The 18,490-nt window shown below is 32.8% G+C and overlaps 3 protein-coding genes across 3 annotated transcripts; 2 read left to right on the plus strand and 1 right to left on the minus strand.

Annotated features, from left to right (window-relative positions):
* Positions 1-526: 526 nt before the first annotated feature.
* LOC115723152 (mitochondrial phosphate carrier protein 1, mitochondrial) lies at positions 527-4,154 on the plus strand. The gene is made up of 6 exons (XM_061106894.1): positions 527-974; positions 1,202-1,551; positions 1,646-1,689; positions 2,318-2,532; positions 2,631-2,755; positions 3,635-4,154. The coding sequence occupies exons 1-6, from the start codon at positions 834-836 to the stop codon at positions 3,678-3,680; spliced, it is 921 nt and encodes a 306-aa protein (XP_060962877.1). The 5' UTR covers positions 527-833; the 3' UTR covers positions 3,681-4,154.
* A 6,202-nt stretch (positions 4,155-10,356) lies between these two features.
* LOC115702856 (calcium-dependent protein kinase 26) lies at positions 10,357-14,087 on the plus strand. The gene is made up of 9 exons (XM_030630302.2): positions 10,357-10,687; positions 11,002-11,867; positions 11,942-12,085; positions 12,175-12,327; positions 12,424-12,539; positions 12,636-12,803; positions 13,001-13,225; positions 13,358-13,507; positions 13,747-14,087. Exons 2-8 carry the CDS (start codon positions 11,072-11,074, stop codon positions 13,481-13,483), a joined length of 1,728 nt encoding a protein of 575 aa, XP_030486162.1. The 5' UTR covers positions 10,357-10,687; positions 11,002-11,071; the 3' UTR covers positions 13,484-13,507; positions 13,747-14,087.
* Positions 14,088-14,530: 443 nt separating this feature from the next.
* On the minus strand, positions 14,531-17,494 carry LOC115702857 (uncharacterized). Its single transcript, XM_030630304.2, has 4 exons — positions 17,013-17,494; positions 16,079-16,716; positions 14,999-15,202; positions 14,531-14,873 (listed from the first exon to the last, which is right to left on the minus strand). The coding sequence occupies exons 1-4, from the start codon at positions 17,266-17,268 to the stop codon at positions 14,829-14,831; spliced, it is 1,143 nt and encodes a 380-aa protein (XP_030486164.2). The 5' UTR covers positions 17,269-17,494; the 3' UTR covers positions 14,531-14,828.
* Positions 17,495-18,490: the final 996 nt, after the last annotated feature.

Below are 18,490 nucleotides of genomic sequence, written 5' to 3' on the forward strand. Positions count from 1 at the left end.
CCCAACAGGCCAACACCATATAGATATAGTGTGTTTACATGAAACTAATCGTGATAACGTGGACATTAATGTTTAACACGTGACAAGAAAAAAAATATTAGAGTTGAGTAGTCCCAAGTTAGCAATCGACTTGAGATGAGTTCTTAGTTCTGCGCCCAAGTTCACTCCAAGAACTTTAGAATGAGTGTTTTGATCCCGTTAAGTTGTTTCCAATTTATCATCCTTCAGTATTTTGAACCGAAAAGACAAGAATAATCTAAGTTTGAGGCCTGAAAACTAAAAAGAGACGAAACAACATCTACTTTCTAAAAATTTGAACTCTTTTTTTAGCTAATTTTTTTTGTAACTCTCGCGAAAAATAAAAATTCGAGATAAATGTAGCTCAATTGCTTATTTTTCAACGTCAAAATAGTGCATTGTAAGTGGTTAGTGATTTGGTACATTATTTATTAAATTATAATATTTGAGATTTACAACAATATACGATGAAATGATACTTGGTACTTTAGCATTTCTCAATTATGTTTTAATAAAACTATTATTGGAGGTGGTGAAAGTGAGAGTGAGAGTGAAAGTGAAAGTGGTTAGTGCCGCTAATGCAGCCACGCAACTCATATTCTATTCATATATTCAATTCAAAGTTCCAACCTTTTTGGGATCATCATAGGGTTTGCGTGCAAACACATAATCACCCTTTTCTTTCTCTTCCTTGATTTGGTTTTTGGTGGGGGCATTGTATTATTCCAGGAACAACCGCCTCAACAAATGGTAGGTTTCATTTTGGGGTTTAAGAATGAATAGCAACCATTTTGGGGTTTAAGAGAAAGAGAAATATGAAAGGGGTTGAAAGAAAAAGCCGAGTTGAGCAATTCTCACCTCAGTATTATGGGATTTGTGCTCTTGGTGGAATGATCAGTGCTGGTTCTACCCATTTCGCTAGCACACCTCTTGACTGCTTGAAAGTTCATATGCATGTAAGTATCGATGTTAAAGTTTCATACTTTTAAACTATTTTGGGAATTGTATAAATATTTCTTTTTGTTTTATTGAAAATGTTGTCAGCATCCAAAAAAAAATGTCAATTTGTGGGGTGATTTTTGTTTTGTCAGTTTCTTGTACATTTTGGATTGGGATGATTTTATTAATTTATCTACTCATTCAAATTTCTGAGATTTATAGTTATTTTTATTTGGTTTATTAGGTGAATCCAGTCAAGTATAATGGGTTTGGTTCAGGGCTATCTACTCTCTATAGAGAACAAGGCCCTTTTTCCCTTTGGAGGGGTTGGTCTGGAAAGTTATGTGGATATGGTCTTCAGGGTGGTGCCAAATATGGTTTTTATGAGTACTTTAAGAATACTTACTCAGATGTATTGGGAGATAGTAACAAGAGTTTCATATACTTTATCAGCAGTATATCAGCTCAAGTAATTGCAGATATGGCTCTTTGTCCATTTGAAGCTGTCAAAGTCAGAGTTCAAACACAGCCTAGTTTTGCAAAGGGCATGTTAGATGGGTTTCCAAAATTTTATGCAACTGAAGGCTTTACAGGGTAACTTACCTAAAAACTTGATTAACTACTCCATCCAATGTTTTTCGTTCCTTTTTCTGATGTCTATACCTTACTATCTTATTCTTGGTTCCAGCTTTTACAGGGGACTTCTTCCACTTTGGGGTCGAAATATTCCATGTAATATGTCAATCATGAAATTGTTATTAGCTTTTTTTATTGAAAAAGACCCATCTTTTAAATTACTATTGTTTTTTGGAAGGCTAAGATTTTTACTCTGATATGTACCAAATCATGCCTCTAAACTTTTCTATCCATTAAAAATTCCTCTGAACTATTGAGATTGTTGAATTTTAGGACTTTTGTCAAATTTCATTCAATTTTACTCATTCTGTGATTGTCCATGTATTAAATTATGCTTCCCAAACTTTGATATCTACCAAATCATCCACTCGAATTTTCGACATGAATCAAATCATGTCCATTGAACTTTCCTTATTAAAATTAGACAAAAGTCCTTAAATTTAACAATCTCAATAATACAAAAAAAGTTTTTAACGGTTAGAAAAATTCAGGGGTAAAAATCTTAATTAGCTTTTGACACATATGAGTTTACAATTTAGAGATATGGTATACCCCTTTATTGTTTCCAAAATGATGGACAAATTGGTTTGGCTTCATGCAATTGAATCTTGAAAAACTAATGTTATTTCATCAATCATTCAGTAGGAATCAGTAATGGTATTTTGGTATTCAGAAATAGCTTCATTTTTTTTTTTATTTAACTTGCAAACATTATTTTTGACAGTTTCCATGATCATGTTCACAACATTTGAGCATTCAGTGGACTTCATATACCGTAATATAATTCAAAATAAGAAAGAAAATTGCTCAAGATCCCAACAACTTAGTGTGTCATGTATAGCGGGTTTCACTGCTTCAACTGCTGGTGCCGTCGTCTCTAATCCTGCTGACATTATTGTATCCTCCCTTTATAAAAAAAATGCTGGAACTATTATGCAGGTAATCTTGTGAAGTAGCTTATAATGTTGTTTAATCCAAATGTTTAATACTAAAAGCAGTGTAATCACTCACATGTGTCTGTATATACAATTTTTCAGGCTGTAAGGAATACTGGGATTGTAAATTTGCTTACTAGAAGTCTTCCTGTTCGAATGACGATTATCGGCCCTCTTGTTACTACGCAGTGGTTCTTGTATGACAGCATTAAATTGATGATTGGATTGTGAGTACCGTTCATCATAATTTATCATATTTTTTCCCCCTACTTGAATAGTTAACAAATGCTTTTAGATTTTTACATTCTTTTCTTTACTTACAGATTAGTAAACAAATATGATTACAGGCATTGTGAATGGGAACCATAGATACATTAATACATGAACAGTATGTTAGCTTTTATCCTGTAATAGTTAAATACAAACACCCGAAAAAGGAATGAACTATAACTTGTTCCGGGGAGAGTTAGGTAGATAGGAAAGAAGGTTAATGCAACTCTTGATTTGAAGTACATTAGTAAAGTTGCATCTAACCCAGTTACCGACTATCATTGAATTGGAATTAGGCTCTTTCTCGTTTCCCCAACTAATCTTGTCCGCGTTTGATTTTATTCAATCTTGATCTAAATTTTCCTTTTCCTTTCCTTTCTGAAAGCTTTCCTTCTTTCCATCACATAGAACCGAAGTATCTTGGTTCTGTTTCATCAGTTTGCTGTTGTTGGATTGGTTTTGAGTGCCAACAAATGATTTCATAGGCCTCAAGATTGCTGGTCTTCACCATCACCTGATCAAAGAACATTTTCATCATGTACAACCCATCTGCCATTAAGTACAACTATTGCCCATTAAGCATATGTATAGGAGTCTCTTTCAACCATATATAGGCTTGTTTTAACATTCCGTTGGAGTAATATGATTTCGGTAGGTTGTGTTATTGATGTGAGGACTCTGAAGCTCTGCGCTAACATGTCTTAATGGATTTTGAAGAACTTAATATAAGACACGAAAGACCGAAGACTCTTCGTTTCTTGAATGTAAAACAAATATGTCATTGTTTCGATTTTTGCCTTAATTCTAACACAGACTTGTTCTTTACAACTTTCCAGGCCTACAAGTGGAGGACTCAACAAGCGCCTCGAAGAGGGTAACTAATCGTCGGATAAAAACCAGTGAAATTTCGGAACTTAGGTATTCTTTTATTGATTCTAAAGTATTATATATAGATACAAAAACACAAGTAAATAATTTGGTACTAATATTGGTGGCATAATGGTCACCTGTCTCAGATTTTTTTACCCCCTAACTCCCATGGCTGTTGGCACTACACACTACCAACTACCCAAAATTGGTTAGACATTATAGAGATATAATAAAGAGAGAGTTATATGATGCATTGTCTTTAGGGGCACATGTGGTGTTGGTCATGAATACTAAACTAAACACTATTACATGCATTGTATTTGTATCATTTTGTTTTTATTGGTCATTTGAATTGTAATAGCAAATAATTGGAATGTAAAAGGATATTGTACACTTAAGTAACACTATTTTCTACATTACAATCATTATATGATTTGAAAAGAGCTACTTTTTCTCTTGAGCAATTGAAAAGAGTTACTTTTGGTAATGTTTGAGTGTCATTGTATTTTCTCTACTTGTATAAATGTCATTATAATGTAAAAGCAAGTAGTACATAAGTGGCTAAGTGATATAGAATAAAGTCTCCTAATTATATATTTATATATTATGACATCTGTGGAACTGAGAATATATGGGTTTAAGACGATTTAAATTTTGAGTGTTATGAGATTCGAATTCACATCAGTATTTATTGTTTATAATACACTTAATTTTATTTAAATGAAATTTTAATGAAGCCTTTTGTTATTTATTTTGGGCTCCCGAAAAGTTTGAACCTTAGGTACGGGTCTAGTCCGTCATACCTAAGGCCGGCTCTTGACTTTAAGAGAAGAAAATTAAATAAAATAAAAAATAATCAATAGTTTCTATTTTCTTTTGAATTTAATGTCAAACAACATAGTTTCCCTCCTTTCTTCCCTTGTGAAATATGTCTCTCTAATTCTTTTAATTAATAACAATTCTTTTGTAAACTAAAGAAATTATTGAAAGTTTACCAGTTCTTCTGTTGTATTATGTTCATTTGTCAACATGCCATTGGCATAGTTATAGTAGAAAAGTCTATTTAACTAACTAAAGTTTATTGACATTAGTTTCAAGAATGCATATAAATATTATCAAAACTTGTCATTAGATTAAATTTTGTTTGTACTCTTAAATTGGCTTATATTAACGCTACATTAGTGTTACATCAATATATTGTTAAAATGAATGAATAACAATAAAAGAAATTAAAAAATAAAAGGGTGAAAATATTATTTTTGTACTTGTAACAATAATTATGTCATTATGTGTTAATATTGTTATTGGTTCAATTAAATATCAGATTTCATATAATTTAATATAATAACTTTTAGGAAGTATTGCTAGCCAATCGCAAGGGGACACGTCTATTAGGGAGTATTGCTAGCCAATCGCAAGGGGACACATCTACTAGACACTACTGATGTCTAATAGCAATACTCTTATATAGCAATACTCTTATAAATGGGTCAGGTTGTTTTTTTATACTGGTCGAACTCGAATTTTACATTTTTACTATTTTTTATTATAATTAATGAGTTAATCACTAAATTACATCATTTTTATATAATTTTTATTAATATTTTACACATAATTATATAAAAAAAATTAATTAGAATAATTAGAATTTAAATATTTATTAGTAAATATATATTTATTATTATTAATAATTAGCTTGGGTACGACCGCTCAAATTAATATTTTCTCATGCGTATTCGTGCCATGTCAAAAAAACTTAACCCATATTTACTAACTCTAGATATATATATATTTGTAATTAAGTTTTCATATATATATATACCTTTCTTTTTTTGCTATGAAGAGAAGAGAGAAAGACTAATCAAATCTCATCAAGAATACCATAATAAAGAACTCAAGAAATCAATAGCATAGTGACTATAACTCAATAATCAAAAATAGAACAAAATGAATGAATCTTTATTTTCATAACAATGTGATAAGAATTTGAGGAGAAGAATAGTACAAGAGAGATCACTAATATACAAGATACAAGAATACAATTTCAGCTCACTATGAGAGAAGTCACTTCGAAAGTGAACAATCTCTACTTACAACCCTCCACTCACACAAAACACAAGCTCAAACTATACACTGGTGATCTCTCGATTTATCTCTAACACTTTCTCCCTTGTAAAGCTCTCTAAACTAACTTAATTCAGTTGTAGTAGTTATCCTCCAAAAATTGTGTTGATTGAGCTAGTGGTGTAGGTATTTATACTGTTATGACAATTAAGAGACACTCATAACCACCCTTGCTGAACTATTTTTAAGAAAAACAGTTAGTTGATTTCTTTAAAGTGCTCAAAGCTGGAAGCACCAACAATTCCACCTTGCTTTCATCACTTGAAGAAGACAAAGAGAATCACATCAATGGTGATAGCTAGATTTGATCGATTTCAGCGGCTATTGACATTCAACAGGTTTAGACAGTGTCTAAACTTAGCTTGAGTGACACATTTGGTTAGCATGTCTGCAGGGTTGTGAGTAGTATTGATCTTCTTCATGATGATTTCTTTGCTTGCCACAACCTCTCTAATGAAATGAAGTCTACTATCTATGTGCTTGGACCTCTCATGGAACATGAGATTTCTCATAAGATGTAGCGCACTCTGGTTGTCATAATATACTGTGACATCATCTGAATTAAATTCCAGTTCTTTTGTGAGTCCCTTAAGCCAAATAACTTCTTTGACAGCCTCAGTGGCTGACATGTATTCAACTTCTGTAAAGGAGAGAGCCACAACCTTTTTGAGACTGGATTTCTAGCTAACACAACCTCCCACTACAGTGAATGCATACCGTGTGAGAGATATTATGGTGTTAATGCTGCCAGCATAATCTGAGTCTACAAACTCAGATACTTCCTCATGTGTATGTGACTCATTTCCAAAGGTGAGTCCTATGTCAAGGGAACCTTTGACATACCTCATAATCTATTGCAAAGCTAACCAATGCTCTTGTCCAGAATCAACAGTAAATCTGCTTACAACACTTAAGGAATAGGCCAAGTCAGATCTTGTGCAAACTATTACATACATTTAGACTTAAACCCCACTAGCATAGGGTATTGTATCCATGAATATCCTTTTTTCATCAGTTGTAGGTGACTGGTCTTTCGTTAGTTTGAAGTGAGGAGCCAGTGGAGTTTGCACTGGTTTGGAGTCACTCATTCCATATTTTTCAATTACCTTTTCAAGGTATTCTTTGTGAGATAAGGTGATGGTGTTAGGCCTTTGCCTTTGTATGTCAATGCCAAGGATCTTCTTGGCCTACCGAAGATCCTTCATGTCAAATTCAGCATTGAGTTTCACCTTTAACTTGTCAATTTTTGCTCTATTTTGACCAACAATCAGTATGTCATCTACATACAACAGTAAATACAGATGATCATTTGTGTAGACACAGGGATCATAGTTGCTCTTGGCATATCACAGCTTCTCCATGGTTTCATTGAATCTCAAGTTCCATTGCCTTGGAGCTTGTTTCAAATCATACAGGGATCTTCTGGATCATTGCTTTCAAAGCTTTCAAGAATGGTCGTATAGATGTCTTCTTCTAAGCTTCCATGAAAGAATGCTGTTTTTATATCCATTTGATCCACCTCAAGATCAATTTTGGCAGCTTTGGCCATGATGATTCTAATGGATGCTTGCTTCACAACTGGAGAGAATATGTCAGTGTAATCAATCCCTTCTTTTTGAGTGAAGCCCTTTACAACTAATTTTGCTTTGAACCTAACTTGTTCTAGTCCAGGAATGCCTTCCTTGACCCTAAATATCCACTTGCATCTGACCAACCTTTGCCCAAAGGGTCTCTTGACTACCTTCTAGGTCTTGTTCTTAATAAGTGACTTTTTTCTTCTTTAATGGCCTGCAACCATTTGGCATCATCCTTGTTGTTGATAGCTTCCTGGTAAGATTAGGTAATTGTGCTATCCACTTCATCAGCAACGGACAGTGCATATGCTGAGAAGTCAGCATAACCATCCTTGCTGTTGTTCTTTTCTAAAATGATAAGTGTTGACAATATTTATAAATTTGCGATATGGATCCCAAAATCGGTGGCTGAAAACGCTAAGTTGTTAAGTTAGTTTTACGACATAATTAACAAACTCCTCAGAATATCTGCATCAGCTTAAGTCATAGTGCTCCTGGATGAAGCGAACACTTTCCAGGACTAAGAATGGAAGTACACGGTGAAGGGTGTTCCCGGATAGGAAAAGTGACACCTGATTATCCAGGACTCCCTTTCAGGAGAGAACGACTAGCAATTCAGAATTCTTTTCTAGAGGAAGACTAGCTTTCCTGAAGACCTCTTTTGGATGGTCACAAAGGCCTTTCAGGAAAGCTCTTCTGAGAGAAAACTAACTTTCCAGGAAGACAAAAAAATGGAGACTTTTTCATTTGGAGAAACTATACCACAGATTCTTTGACCTCTTTCCTTAAAATCATACTTTCTATTATTATGCTAAACACTATATTTTGTTATTATATAATATTCATCTATATACTATTTTTTTTTTTACAATTTCAAAGCCCTAAAGAGGACTGAGGTGCACTCATGATATTCGCCTTACCTCAAGATTGATCACAAATCCTGTATATATATATAGGGACACGATTTTGTCCTGTGATGTACGACAACCGTTAGATGGGAGAGTTATTTGATATGAGGGCTGGGTTGATCTAGGGATAATTAGAGTTAAAAAATGGTAACGTACCCTGAGACCCATCTAATATATCATTCCGTGAAAGTACATCGCGAGACAAAATCGTGCACCTATATATATTATAAAAGTGTCTTTATATATTACATTTTTTTTAGTTACTATGAGATTAGATCCCATAACCCCACACACCATCCAAAACCTTCTACACCCACTTGAACCATATGTACATAATTATACAAATACAAACCGTGATGTACATTTTTAATAATTATAATTTTTTTTGATAAAAATAATTATAATTATTTATGACATCGTATGCATGACGATGCATGCAAGGCACGTCAGTTTCAACATTAAAACATGTCCACGTCTGTTAATGTTTATCTTCCTAAACTCATATAAAAAAATGTTTTTCTCTAAACTCATAATAAGAGCTTTTATATCCAAAAAAAAAAAAAACTCATAATAAAGATTACATGTCAATTGACGTTATTGCCCTTTATAGAACGATTCAACACTGATTTCGTTGACGTGGCAGCTTACCTGCTACTCGTTAAGCAAATTTGGTTCAAGTTGACTTTTATCTCATTTCATTAACCATTGGTTGACCGTTTACTACTCACTTTCATATTCAACCAACCACTAAATCATTCAATAAAAGTGGTTAAATCTTCACCATAATAAAGTTAATTTTATAAATAAATTGATTTTTTTTTTCTATAAATTTTTTGGATTTAAAGAAAAATGCAACTTTACTTACTCAAAAAGAATAAAAAAGCACAATGCTCACTTTGGATTTTATTCAATTGAATTTTAAAAGCCGCCTCTTTTATTTTGGATAAAGACAATATAATTTTTTTTCTTTTAAAAAAATCATAATGGAAATGGATTCTAACTGAATAAATAAAGGTATTGGAAGTAGATGATTAAATGGTTATCACTTTTTTTTTAGTTAAAAATAAATACTGATTTTGATATTATATTTTATAAAAATTAGTGATCAAATTATTTATTTAAATAAATAACAAATTAAATATATAATTTTTAAAATAGTACTAAATAGGACTTTAAATTGTATTTGTTAAAATAAAATTTAATAATAACTTAACTTAGAAGTGTTATGACAAAACTAGTTACATTTATTATATTTGCTCGTGTTAGAAAACGTAAATTGTCAACAATTGTGTTCAAAGTCTTATTTATACAATTTTAGAAAATATATGGTAAATTTTATTAATCCACAAAACAGATCCAATCAATAATAACTTTTGTTCTAAAATGGTATTAAACCTTTAGTTACCCTTTTCTTTTAAAGAATATACATTTTCTTTTAAAGTATTCTCTTAACATTTCTCAAACTAACTAGACATTTAGAATTAAAATGACATACAACCCTTTTACTTATTAAAACATCTGTATTTTTACTAATTAATTATAACTAAAATTTGGATAACTACAAGATTAACCGAAGCACAATAAAAAAAAATTAAACAAAACTAAACAATTTAATATTAATATAAAAAAATAACTAATTAGACAATTTAATTTCTCTAATTTAATCAAGTTTCAATCACATTAATAAACCCTTATTAAATGCAAAATTTTGCCTAAATTTAGAATAATACTTACATAAATAAAAAACTATAGCCACAAAATTTTGACCAAAAAAAAAAACATCCTAAGACAATGCTAAGACTCGCTTGTCTTTCTAACCACAAATGTCGTATTTCCCATTCTAGGAAGGAACCAAAATCGTTAATCTCTTCAAATTCTCTCTCTTTTTTTTTAGTGTTTAAAGTTTTCACCATGAAAAGTAGTAACTTTCTATTTTTTTCTTAGCCTCTATTTTTCACAGTTGATATAAAGTTAATTTCTTTACATTCTTTTTTTAGAATTGGATAATGATTTTTGCAGAGATTAAAGTTGTAAAGCCGCGTTTTTATTTAATTAATTAATTAATTTTTTATTTTTCAATAAAGGCAAAAAAAAAAAAAAAAAAACTAGAGAGAAAGAAGGTTAGCTGGTCAGCACTAACCTCCGATGTTTCCCAGCAATACCAATCCTAAAATAACAACAAAACAAACGACCCCTTCTTCTCTCTCTTTCTCTCTCTCTCTCTCCATTTTCTTTTGTAATAAATATTAATTTTTTTATTAATATTTATTTTTTCTTCTAATAAGTAGCTGTAAAGATATTCCATTTCTTTCTTGATTCATCGTCTTATTGTTTTTAGATCAACACCCTTTTCTTCTTCTTTGGTTCTTTCTCTGTTCATCACTATCATCTTCCACTTTTTTTCTGCAAATTGGTACTAACCCTCTTTCATATTCATCTAAAGTAGCTTAAATTTCTCATCTTTATCAATCTAATCTCATGTTTTTACAAGATTTGGCCTTAGGTTGGTGTTTTTGTGATATAAAGTTGACTTTTTTTTTCTTGTTTAGGGATGTTATAGAAGGTAGATTTATGTTTTTTAATCTCTTGATGTAGAAATATTCCAAGATTTGTGAAAACCCATGTGACTGATCTGCTTATTTAGGCTTTTTAACATCATTTTCTTTGGGATTTGTTTATGTATTATGTATGTTGTTGGCCATGAATCTAATCTGGGTTTTGTTGCAGAGTGTATTAATGGTAATAACTCATTGGATGAGTAGGAAAAGACAGTGAAAAAGGTTTGTTTTTTTGTTTCATGGGCAATACATGCCGTGGATCTTTTAGGGGGAAATACTTTCAGGGGAGCGAGCCTGAGGACCAATCTGCTTCCATCTCCAAACGCAACACTCCTTCTAATCGTTCTGTTTCAGACCATTCATCAACAAGTTTGAACTCCCAACAACAACAACAAACATCTCAAGAATTAGCCAAAGCCAAAGAAAACAGTAATAATAACAACAGTAACTGTAACAGTAACAATCCAGCTTTTGTTACTTCCAACAAGAAAGATACAATCATGAGGAAAGGTCTTGATAACCAAACTTACTATGTTTTGGGTCATAAAACTGCTAATATCCGTGACCTTTACACTTTGGGTCGTAAATTAGGACAAGGTCAATTTGGGACTACTTATTTATGTACTGAGAATTCTACTAAGAATGAGTATGCTTGTAAATCTATCTCCAAGAGGAAATTGATTTCAAAGGAGGATGTTGAGGATGTTAGGAGAGAGATTCAGATAATGCACCATTTGGCTGGTCACAAGAATATTGTCACCATCAAAGGTGCTTATGAGGATTCTCTTTATGTCCATATTGTTATGGAACTTTGTGCTGGTGGTGAATTGTTTGATAGGATTATTCAAAGGGGACATTATAGTGAGAGGAAGGCTGCTGAATTGACCAAGATTATTGTTGGGGTTGTTGAGGCATGCCATTCTCTTGGAGTTATGCATAGAGATTTGAAGCCTGAAAATTTCTTGTTGGTTAATAAGGATGATGATTTTTCTCTCAAAGCTATTGATTTTGGTCTTTCTGTATTCTTCAAACCAGGTAAAAACATAACAATATAACAATCATGTTCCATTTTGAATTGTATGCCTCTCATTTTTCATGCTGATTTTCAGGTCAAATTTTCACTGATGTGGTTGGTAGCCCTTACTATGTTGCTCCTGAGGTACTCCTTAAGCACTATGGACCAGAAGCAGATGTGTGGACTGCAGGGGTCATATTGTACATATTGTTAAGTGGAGTGCCACCATTTTGGGCTGGTATGATGATTTGGTTTTTGTTATTAGCATTGAGAGAAATGTCTTCCATATTCTTATTTTTACTAAATGCTTCTTTCTTTTCGATTCAGAAACACAGCAGGGCATTTTCGATGCTGTTTTGAAGGGACAGATTGATTTTGACTCAGACCCGTGGCCTGTCATATCTGATAGTGCAAAAGATCTAATAAGGAAAATGCTGTGCTCTAGACCTTCAGAACGCTTGACTGCTCATGAAGTATTATGTAAGTTCGGGTTTTATTTGTTTTTCGAAGTTGATTCATCGATGGAGACTAATTTTTCCTATAGAATTTAGTGTAAAACTTTTCTCCTTTGTATAGGTCACCCTTGGATTTGCGAAAATGGAGTTGCTCCTGATAGAGCACTCGATCCAGCTGTCATGTCTCGGCTCAAACAGTTCTCAGCAATGAATAAGTTGAAGAAAATGGCTTTGAGGGTAAGTGCACTTGCAAGTTTAGATACAAAAAGATTTACTATATGTTGTGAGAGATGAATGTGATACTATGATCTATGTTGTTTTATGTATTAACAGGTTATAGCTGAGAGCCTTTCTGAGGAGGAGATTGCTGGTCTGAGAGAAATGTTTACAGCAATGGACACTGATAACAGTGGTGCTATCACATTTGATGAACTGAAAGCTGGACTGCGTAGATATGGCTCCACCATGAAAGATACAGAGATACGTGATCTTATGGAGGCGGTAAGATGCATGTTCCATGTTCTATGTTCTGCCCCACCTTTCCCTTTACTCGCTACGAAATAAAGTACATTTAGAAAAGGAAAAATAAAAACAGCTGTGAATGGAGTTATGACATCAAACATTCTTCTCAATAAGATAAGAAATTGATGTTTTTCGGGTTGACATTGATCCATGTTGTGTTCTGTCTGTAATGACAGGCTGATGTGGACAACAGCGGGACTATTGACTATGGAGAATTCATAGCTGCTACAGTTCATCTTAACAAACTAGAACGCGAGGAACATCTACTTGCAGCATTTCAGTACTTCGACAAGGATGGAAGTGGTTACATTACAGTGGATGAACTCCAGCAAGCTTGTGCAGAACATAATATGACTGATGTTTTCCTTGAAGATGTAATCAGAGAAGTTGACCAAGATAATGTAAGTAACATAACATTGATGTTGTCTTTCATTAAGATCTTTAGTTCTGTTTCGGTTCAACACTTTAAACTGGATTTACGCTACTCCATTGCTGCATCATTAATTTTCATTGTTGTTTTGTTTTGCCTGCAGGATGGAAGAATCGATTATGGTGAATTTGTCGCTATGATGCAGAAGGGCAATGCAGGAATTGGAAGACGAACTATGAGGAACAGTGTGAATATAAGCATGAGAGATGCACCACCAAGTGCTCATTAGCATCCAATTTCATGTCTTGTACAGGTATTCATAATTCTTTTACTAAGCGTCTAAATTATTCCCATTTTAAGTCATATAATCAATAGATAGGTAACATTGAAGAACATAATCTTTTAAGGATATAGTTTTACCTGTTTTGCAATATCTATAACTAAACTCGATAGAACTAATACCGGCATGAATGTTTTCGAAAACACTATTTATAGAAAACATGTTCCATCTATATTGAAGTTTAATACTGTTGTTCTTGGCTCATTGATTAGGTTGTACAGCAAAGCTAAAGGAGGTGATTTGGCAGTAGGATTTTGAGAACCAATTTTAATTATCTTCACCTCTCCCAAGACTTTGGATCATCATATCATGATGTCACTGAAAGATTTTGGTGGGGTGTGAAGGGAGTTTATGTAGAATTTTATTCACTAAGATGCCTATATTGCTGTATGACCAATAATGAAATATGTTGTAAGCTTTTCTGAATTATGGAGTGTTGTAGTAGTGTCATAGCTATTCAAGCATCTAAATTATTTTGCAGTGTTTCATTTTTGAGGCTTTTCTGTTTATATATAAATATATATAATGTGGAAAGAAAGCAATTTCACCTGCAGATATTTTGCCAATCTTATTCACTTTGTAGTTTTCAGATTTTTTTTGGTGACAAATGAGATGACTGCTATGAAATGATTATGTTTCAAATCTGTTCATTGAAGTTGATATACTGAATTAGTAGCAATACAATAATTTCAATAATATGATAAAGAAAGGTTGTTGTGTTTACCAGAACTTTGAGGTTGTTCACGGGCTTACAATGGTTCCAACTTTTGGGGTCTAGTTCTTTTTGTCATATTCTAACATGGGATGGTACGATTTATGTTGGTTTGGTTGTGTCACGTGTTTTTGACTCATTAATGATTCAAAGCCTGACATTGTCAGCCACATAATCTGGAGACTGCAGAGTTTGGATTCTACTGAAAAGACCGTTATGCTAAATGAGGAGATAAGATATACACCAAAACTGGTATCCAAGAAAAGTAAATGCCCTTTTGAATATATGAGAAGAATTTTACTATAGAATCAAACAATGACACAGAAAACAGTAACCAATATAACAACTTCTCACAGTACAAACAAATACCAAGAGAATCTGGCAGAGAAAAATATGGAGCATATGAGTATGACATTACAATACTATGAATTTGGAGTAGAATTTTTGTATATGTATATCTATATATACTTACAAATGACACGCACATGGGCTGTTTCACATTGTCATTATAAGCTTTGGATTGTGTTTTAAGGAGAAAAGGAAGAATTAACAAAGATTTTAGTTGACAGAATATCGAGGGGGCTATGTACCCTCCAAGGCTGTAGATTCACAAGCTATTGAAACTTCCTGCAAATTGAATTGAAAAAGATTAATTGGGTTGCCAAAACTATGATTTTGTAGCATTGTTCAATCCTAATAGAACTCTAGTTCTAATACTTGTGTAATCTATTGATTGGTCAAACAAAACTTACCTTTAAAGTTGCTTTGCTGGAGAAGGTGCATTCTGATGTGATTGCACGGCCATTGTTGAACAGCCATCCCACCTCACAGAGAGTATCACCACCACCTTCACATGCTTTCACTGAACACCACAATTGCTTTGGAAGCAAGATAATGTCACGTTCATCTCTTACTGACTTCCTATCTCTGTCATCTAGAAGTTGTTGAAGAAAGTCCTGTGTTCAAGAAGACAAGTTCAAATCATTGACTAATTATGCTGTTTACTTCATTTATAGTCAAAGAGATTATCTTTTACTTAAGCAACAGAGATAGCTGCAAAAAGTTATATAAAGTTCTAGAAACTTTATTTTCATTGACCGTAAAACCTACAATTTATAGAAGGATTAGAATCAAGATCTCCTAATAAAAAGTATTGTCTCATATTTTGTTAAACTAATCTAATTCTGACAAGTCAACTAACTTAATTTATATATATTAAATATGCTAACTATTTTTGTTGACTCAGTTAAGGGTTTAATTTTTTAATAAATAAAAAATTAACTGACGTGTCAAATTTAGATTGATTTAACTGGGACTTTACTTTTTAACTGGAGATCTTGATTCGAAGGGTTAAATGAAATACTTAAGTCTTTTATGTACATAGGCTGAGTGGTCTTAGTGTCTTAATTCTATTGGACCTATGCTTATAAATAGAGAGGGGGCAACCCCATTTAGACTAGCTTGGAAATAGAAGAGATTAGACTCTAGGAGAGAGCAGCCCTCTCGAAAAAAGGTTGTAATTGGAGATACTAGCATCTTGAAGGCTAGATTATTCTTTTATTTCATCATCAATAAAGAGGTTTCCTGTGAGGAATTTCATAGCTATGTGTTCAGATTTGGATGGATAATTTTATTTTCTAAGATATCTTTCAGACACACACAACAAACTGTCTTTTTAGTCTATGCAAACTATATCTACATGCCAACCCCCAAGCACACACTCAAACCAACAACATTATCATTAGCGGTTAGTGAACCTATTCATGGATTTATAAATTGGGATCCAATTCAAACATAACCAAGAATAAATGAATATGTTCACAACTCAAAACCTGAGAACTGTCGAAGTTAGCAACCACAGCTGGACCCTGCCATACGCCAACCAGTTCAGAAGCTTTTAAGGCAGGAGTAGAAGCAAATGCCGAATCCCGAATGGCACATCCACCAAGCTGATCCCCATTTCTGAATGGTCCATACCACTGCTCAACAAACACTCTAATACTATGCAACACTAGCTTCTCATTCTCAACACGGAGTATCTGAATTATTCTCATTCGAGACTCCCTATCTTCGGGATTGATCAAGCAATGCTCCAACTCAAACAAATTATGAGAACCCTTTTCATCAATGGGCCAGACAGCAACATAAGATCCACTTGGTTGATAAGCAAAGGCAGATACACCACTATCTGGACCTCCAACACTCCTCTCATCGATGCTAAATCTTGTAGCAGCATCAGCCTCACATCCCACTGTAGGGAGTAGCTTAATCAACCTGTATGAAACAACATTGTCTTTTGGATCAGCTAGAGTGGGACATTGTGTCTGCCAGTCAAAAACCTTAACTTCCCATTCCCGGAAAGCATCCGGTACAACACGTTCCGGAAGCTCAATTGGAATTCCTTCATTTGAAAACTCAGCTCCAAACCCATCCCATTCACCAGATACATTTTTGGCAAATTCCATCCACGCTTAAAACATAAAACAAAGATAAATAATCAAATTAACAAATTACCACATTTTACAATGCTTTAAATTCAAGTATATTGATTTAATTCACAATCTTCCATCTAAAATGGAAACAACCAAAACCCAAATTTTATTTTCCTTCAAAACCTTTGCTTTCTATATTTCCATTAATGAAAACCAAAAGGATAGGCTTTGAAATTTGGAATCTTTACACAAAGAATCTAAAATCTATTGCTTTTTACATTATTTGGAAAAAAAATCCCTAAAAATATCAAGTTGGGGTTTGAATAAATCATACCAGTAGTCGAAGTAGAAGTGGAAGTGGGAGTGATTCCATTAGTGTTGTCCTCCTCAATTTGGCGAGACTCAACATCTGAGACAGAGAGAATTGAATCGGAGGTTTTAGCAGCGGAATTTGAAATGGTTTTCTGGGCAATTGGTTTCTTTGGAAGACAAACCCAAGTGGAGAATTGCGTTTGTGAAGGAACCAATCTCCTCCATGAAAAGCCCAGAGCTCTGGTTTGTGGGGTTAAGCCATTAAAAGCTAAAGCCATATTTGTTGTTGTTGTAGGTTAGCAAAGTAAGAGATAAGAGTGGTCTGAGCTTAACTTCATAGAAGGAAGGAGATGGAATTGGAAAATTCTGATGAAGATAGAGAAGAGAGAATCAAGTAAAGAAGGCCTCAGCTTGGGAATAATATGTATACATAATTAACGGTTCTCATACAACCAACCATATTGCATATTGTAGTTAAGAGCGCCAAAACGTGTTTTCGTGTCCTTAGAGTGGGTCTAAAAAGATATTAATTAGACTTTCTGTATTCTTAAAAATAAATCTTATATTTTTTTTAAAGCTAATTAGTATTTTTACTTCTTAAATTTTGATATGTACTTAATTATGCTTTCTGAATTTTTAAGGTCGTTAAAAATACCCCCTGAACTATTGAGATTGTTGAATTTAAGGACTTTTGTCTAATTTCATTCAATTTTACTATTTTAGTGATTGTTTATGTACTAAATCATGCTCCTCAAACTTTGATATCTACCAAATCATGCCCCTCGAACTTTGACATGTATTAAATTATAGCCCCTAAACTTTCATCTATGTCAGACTTTTTTATTAAAATTAGAAAAAAAAATCTTTAAATCTAACAATCTTAATAGTTCAGGGAGCATTTTTAACGACCTTAAAAGTTTAGGGACATGATTCGGTACATGTCAAAGTTCAGGGGGCAAAAATCCTAATTAGCCTTTTTTTTTTAAATAATACAAATAGAACCCTAAACAAATTTTTTTTTATCAAAATAAAACTTAATAATAATTTGATCTAAAAATATTATAATAAATTAGTTATCTGCTCGTGTTAAAAATTACCATCAAATTGGTTATATTAAAAAATAAAATTATCGAAAATTAAGTTTAGAGTCCTATTTTTACCATTTTGAAAAATATAGGGTTTATTTTATCATTTAACAAAATAAAAAATCTAATTAGCAACTTTTGCAAAACACAGGGTCTAAAATAATATTTACCCTATTTTATTTAATTTATTTTGAAAAAATTTATTTTGTATTCTTAAAAAATTACCTCGTATCAAAATTTAGATTCTCAACTAATTTATATAAAATAATTCTTTTTATTTATATATTTTCTCCATTTTATCCTTGGTTATTAAAAAAAATTGAACTAATCACACATACTCTCTCTATCAACTATCTCTCTCTCTCTCTCTCTATATATATATACATCACTTGGCTCTCATACTCTCTGTCACTTA

Source organism: Cannabis sativa, chromosome X, assembly GCF_029168945.1.
Source record: "Cannabis sativa cultivar Pink pepper isolate KNU-18-1 chromosome X, ASM2916894v1, whole genome shotgun sequence".
NCBI lineage: Eukaryota > Viridiplantae > Streptophyta > Magnoliopsida > Rosales > Cannabaceae > Cannabis > Cannabis sativa.

Excerpts from the sequence above, each read along its gene's own strand:
- LOC115723152 (XM_061106894.1), top strand. The coding sequence starts at position 834 with ATGAAAGGGGTTGAAAGAAAAAGCCGAGTTGAGCAATTCTCACCTCAG. Across the intron at positions 975-1,201 it reads GCTTGAAAGTTCATATGCAT|GTGAATCCAGTCAAGTATAA; the intron begins GTAAGTATCGAT and ends TTGGTTTATTAG. Across the intron at positions 2,533-2,630 it reads ATGCTGGAACTATTATGCAG|GCTGTAAGGAATACTGGGAT; the intron begins GTAATCTTGTGA and ends ACAATTTTTCAG.
- LOC115702856 (XM_030630302.2), top strand. The coding sequence starts at position 11,072 with ATGGGCAATACATGCCGTGGATCTTTTAGGGGGAAATACTTTCAGGGG. Across the intron at positions 12,086-12,174 it reads AGTGCCACCATTTTGGGCTG|AAACACAGCAGGGCATTTTC; the intron begins GTATGATGATTT and ends TTTTCGATTCAG. Across the intron at positions 12,804-13,000 it reads TACGTGATCTTATGGAGGCG|GCTGATGTGGACAACAGCGG; the intron begins GTAAGATGCATG and ends CTGTAATGACAG.
- LOC115702857 (XM_030630304.2), bottom strand. The coding sequence starts at position 17,268 with ATGGCTTTAGCTTTTAATGGCTTAACCCCACAAACCAGAGCTCTGGGC. Across the intron at positions 16,717-17,012 it reads CACTTCTACTTCGACTACTG|CGTGGATGGAATTTGCCAAA; the intron begins GTATGATTTATT and ends TTATGTTTTAAG. Across the intron at positions 15,203-16,078 it reads CTAACTTCGACAGTTCTCAG|GACTTTCTTCAACAACTTCT; the intron begins GTTTTGAGTTGT and ends TCTTGAACACAG.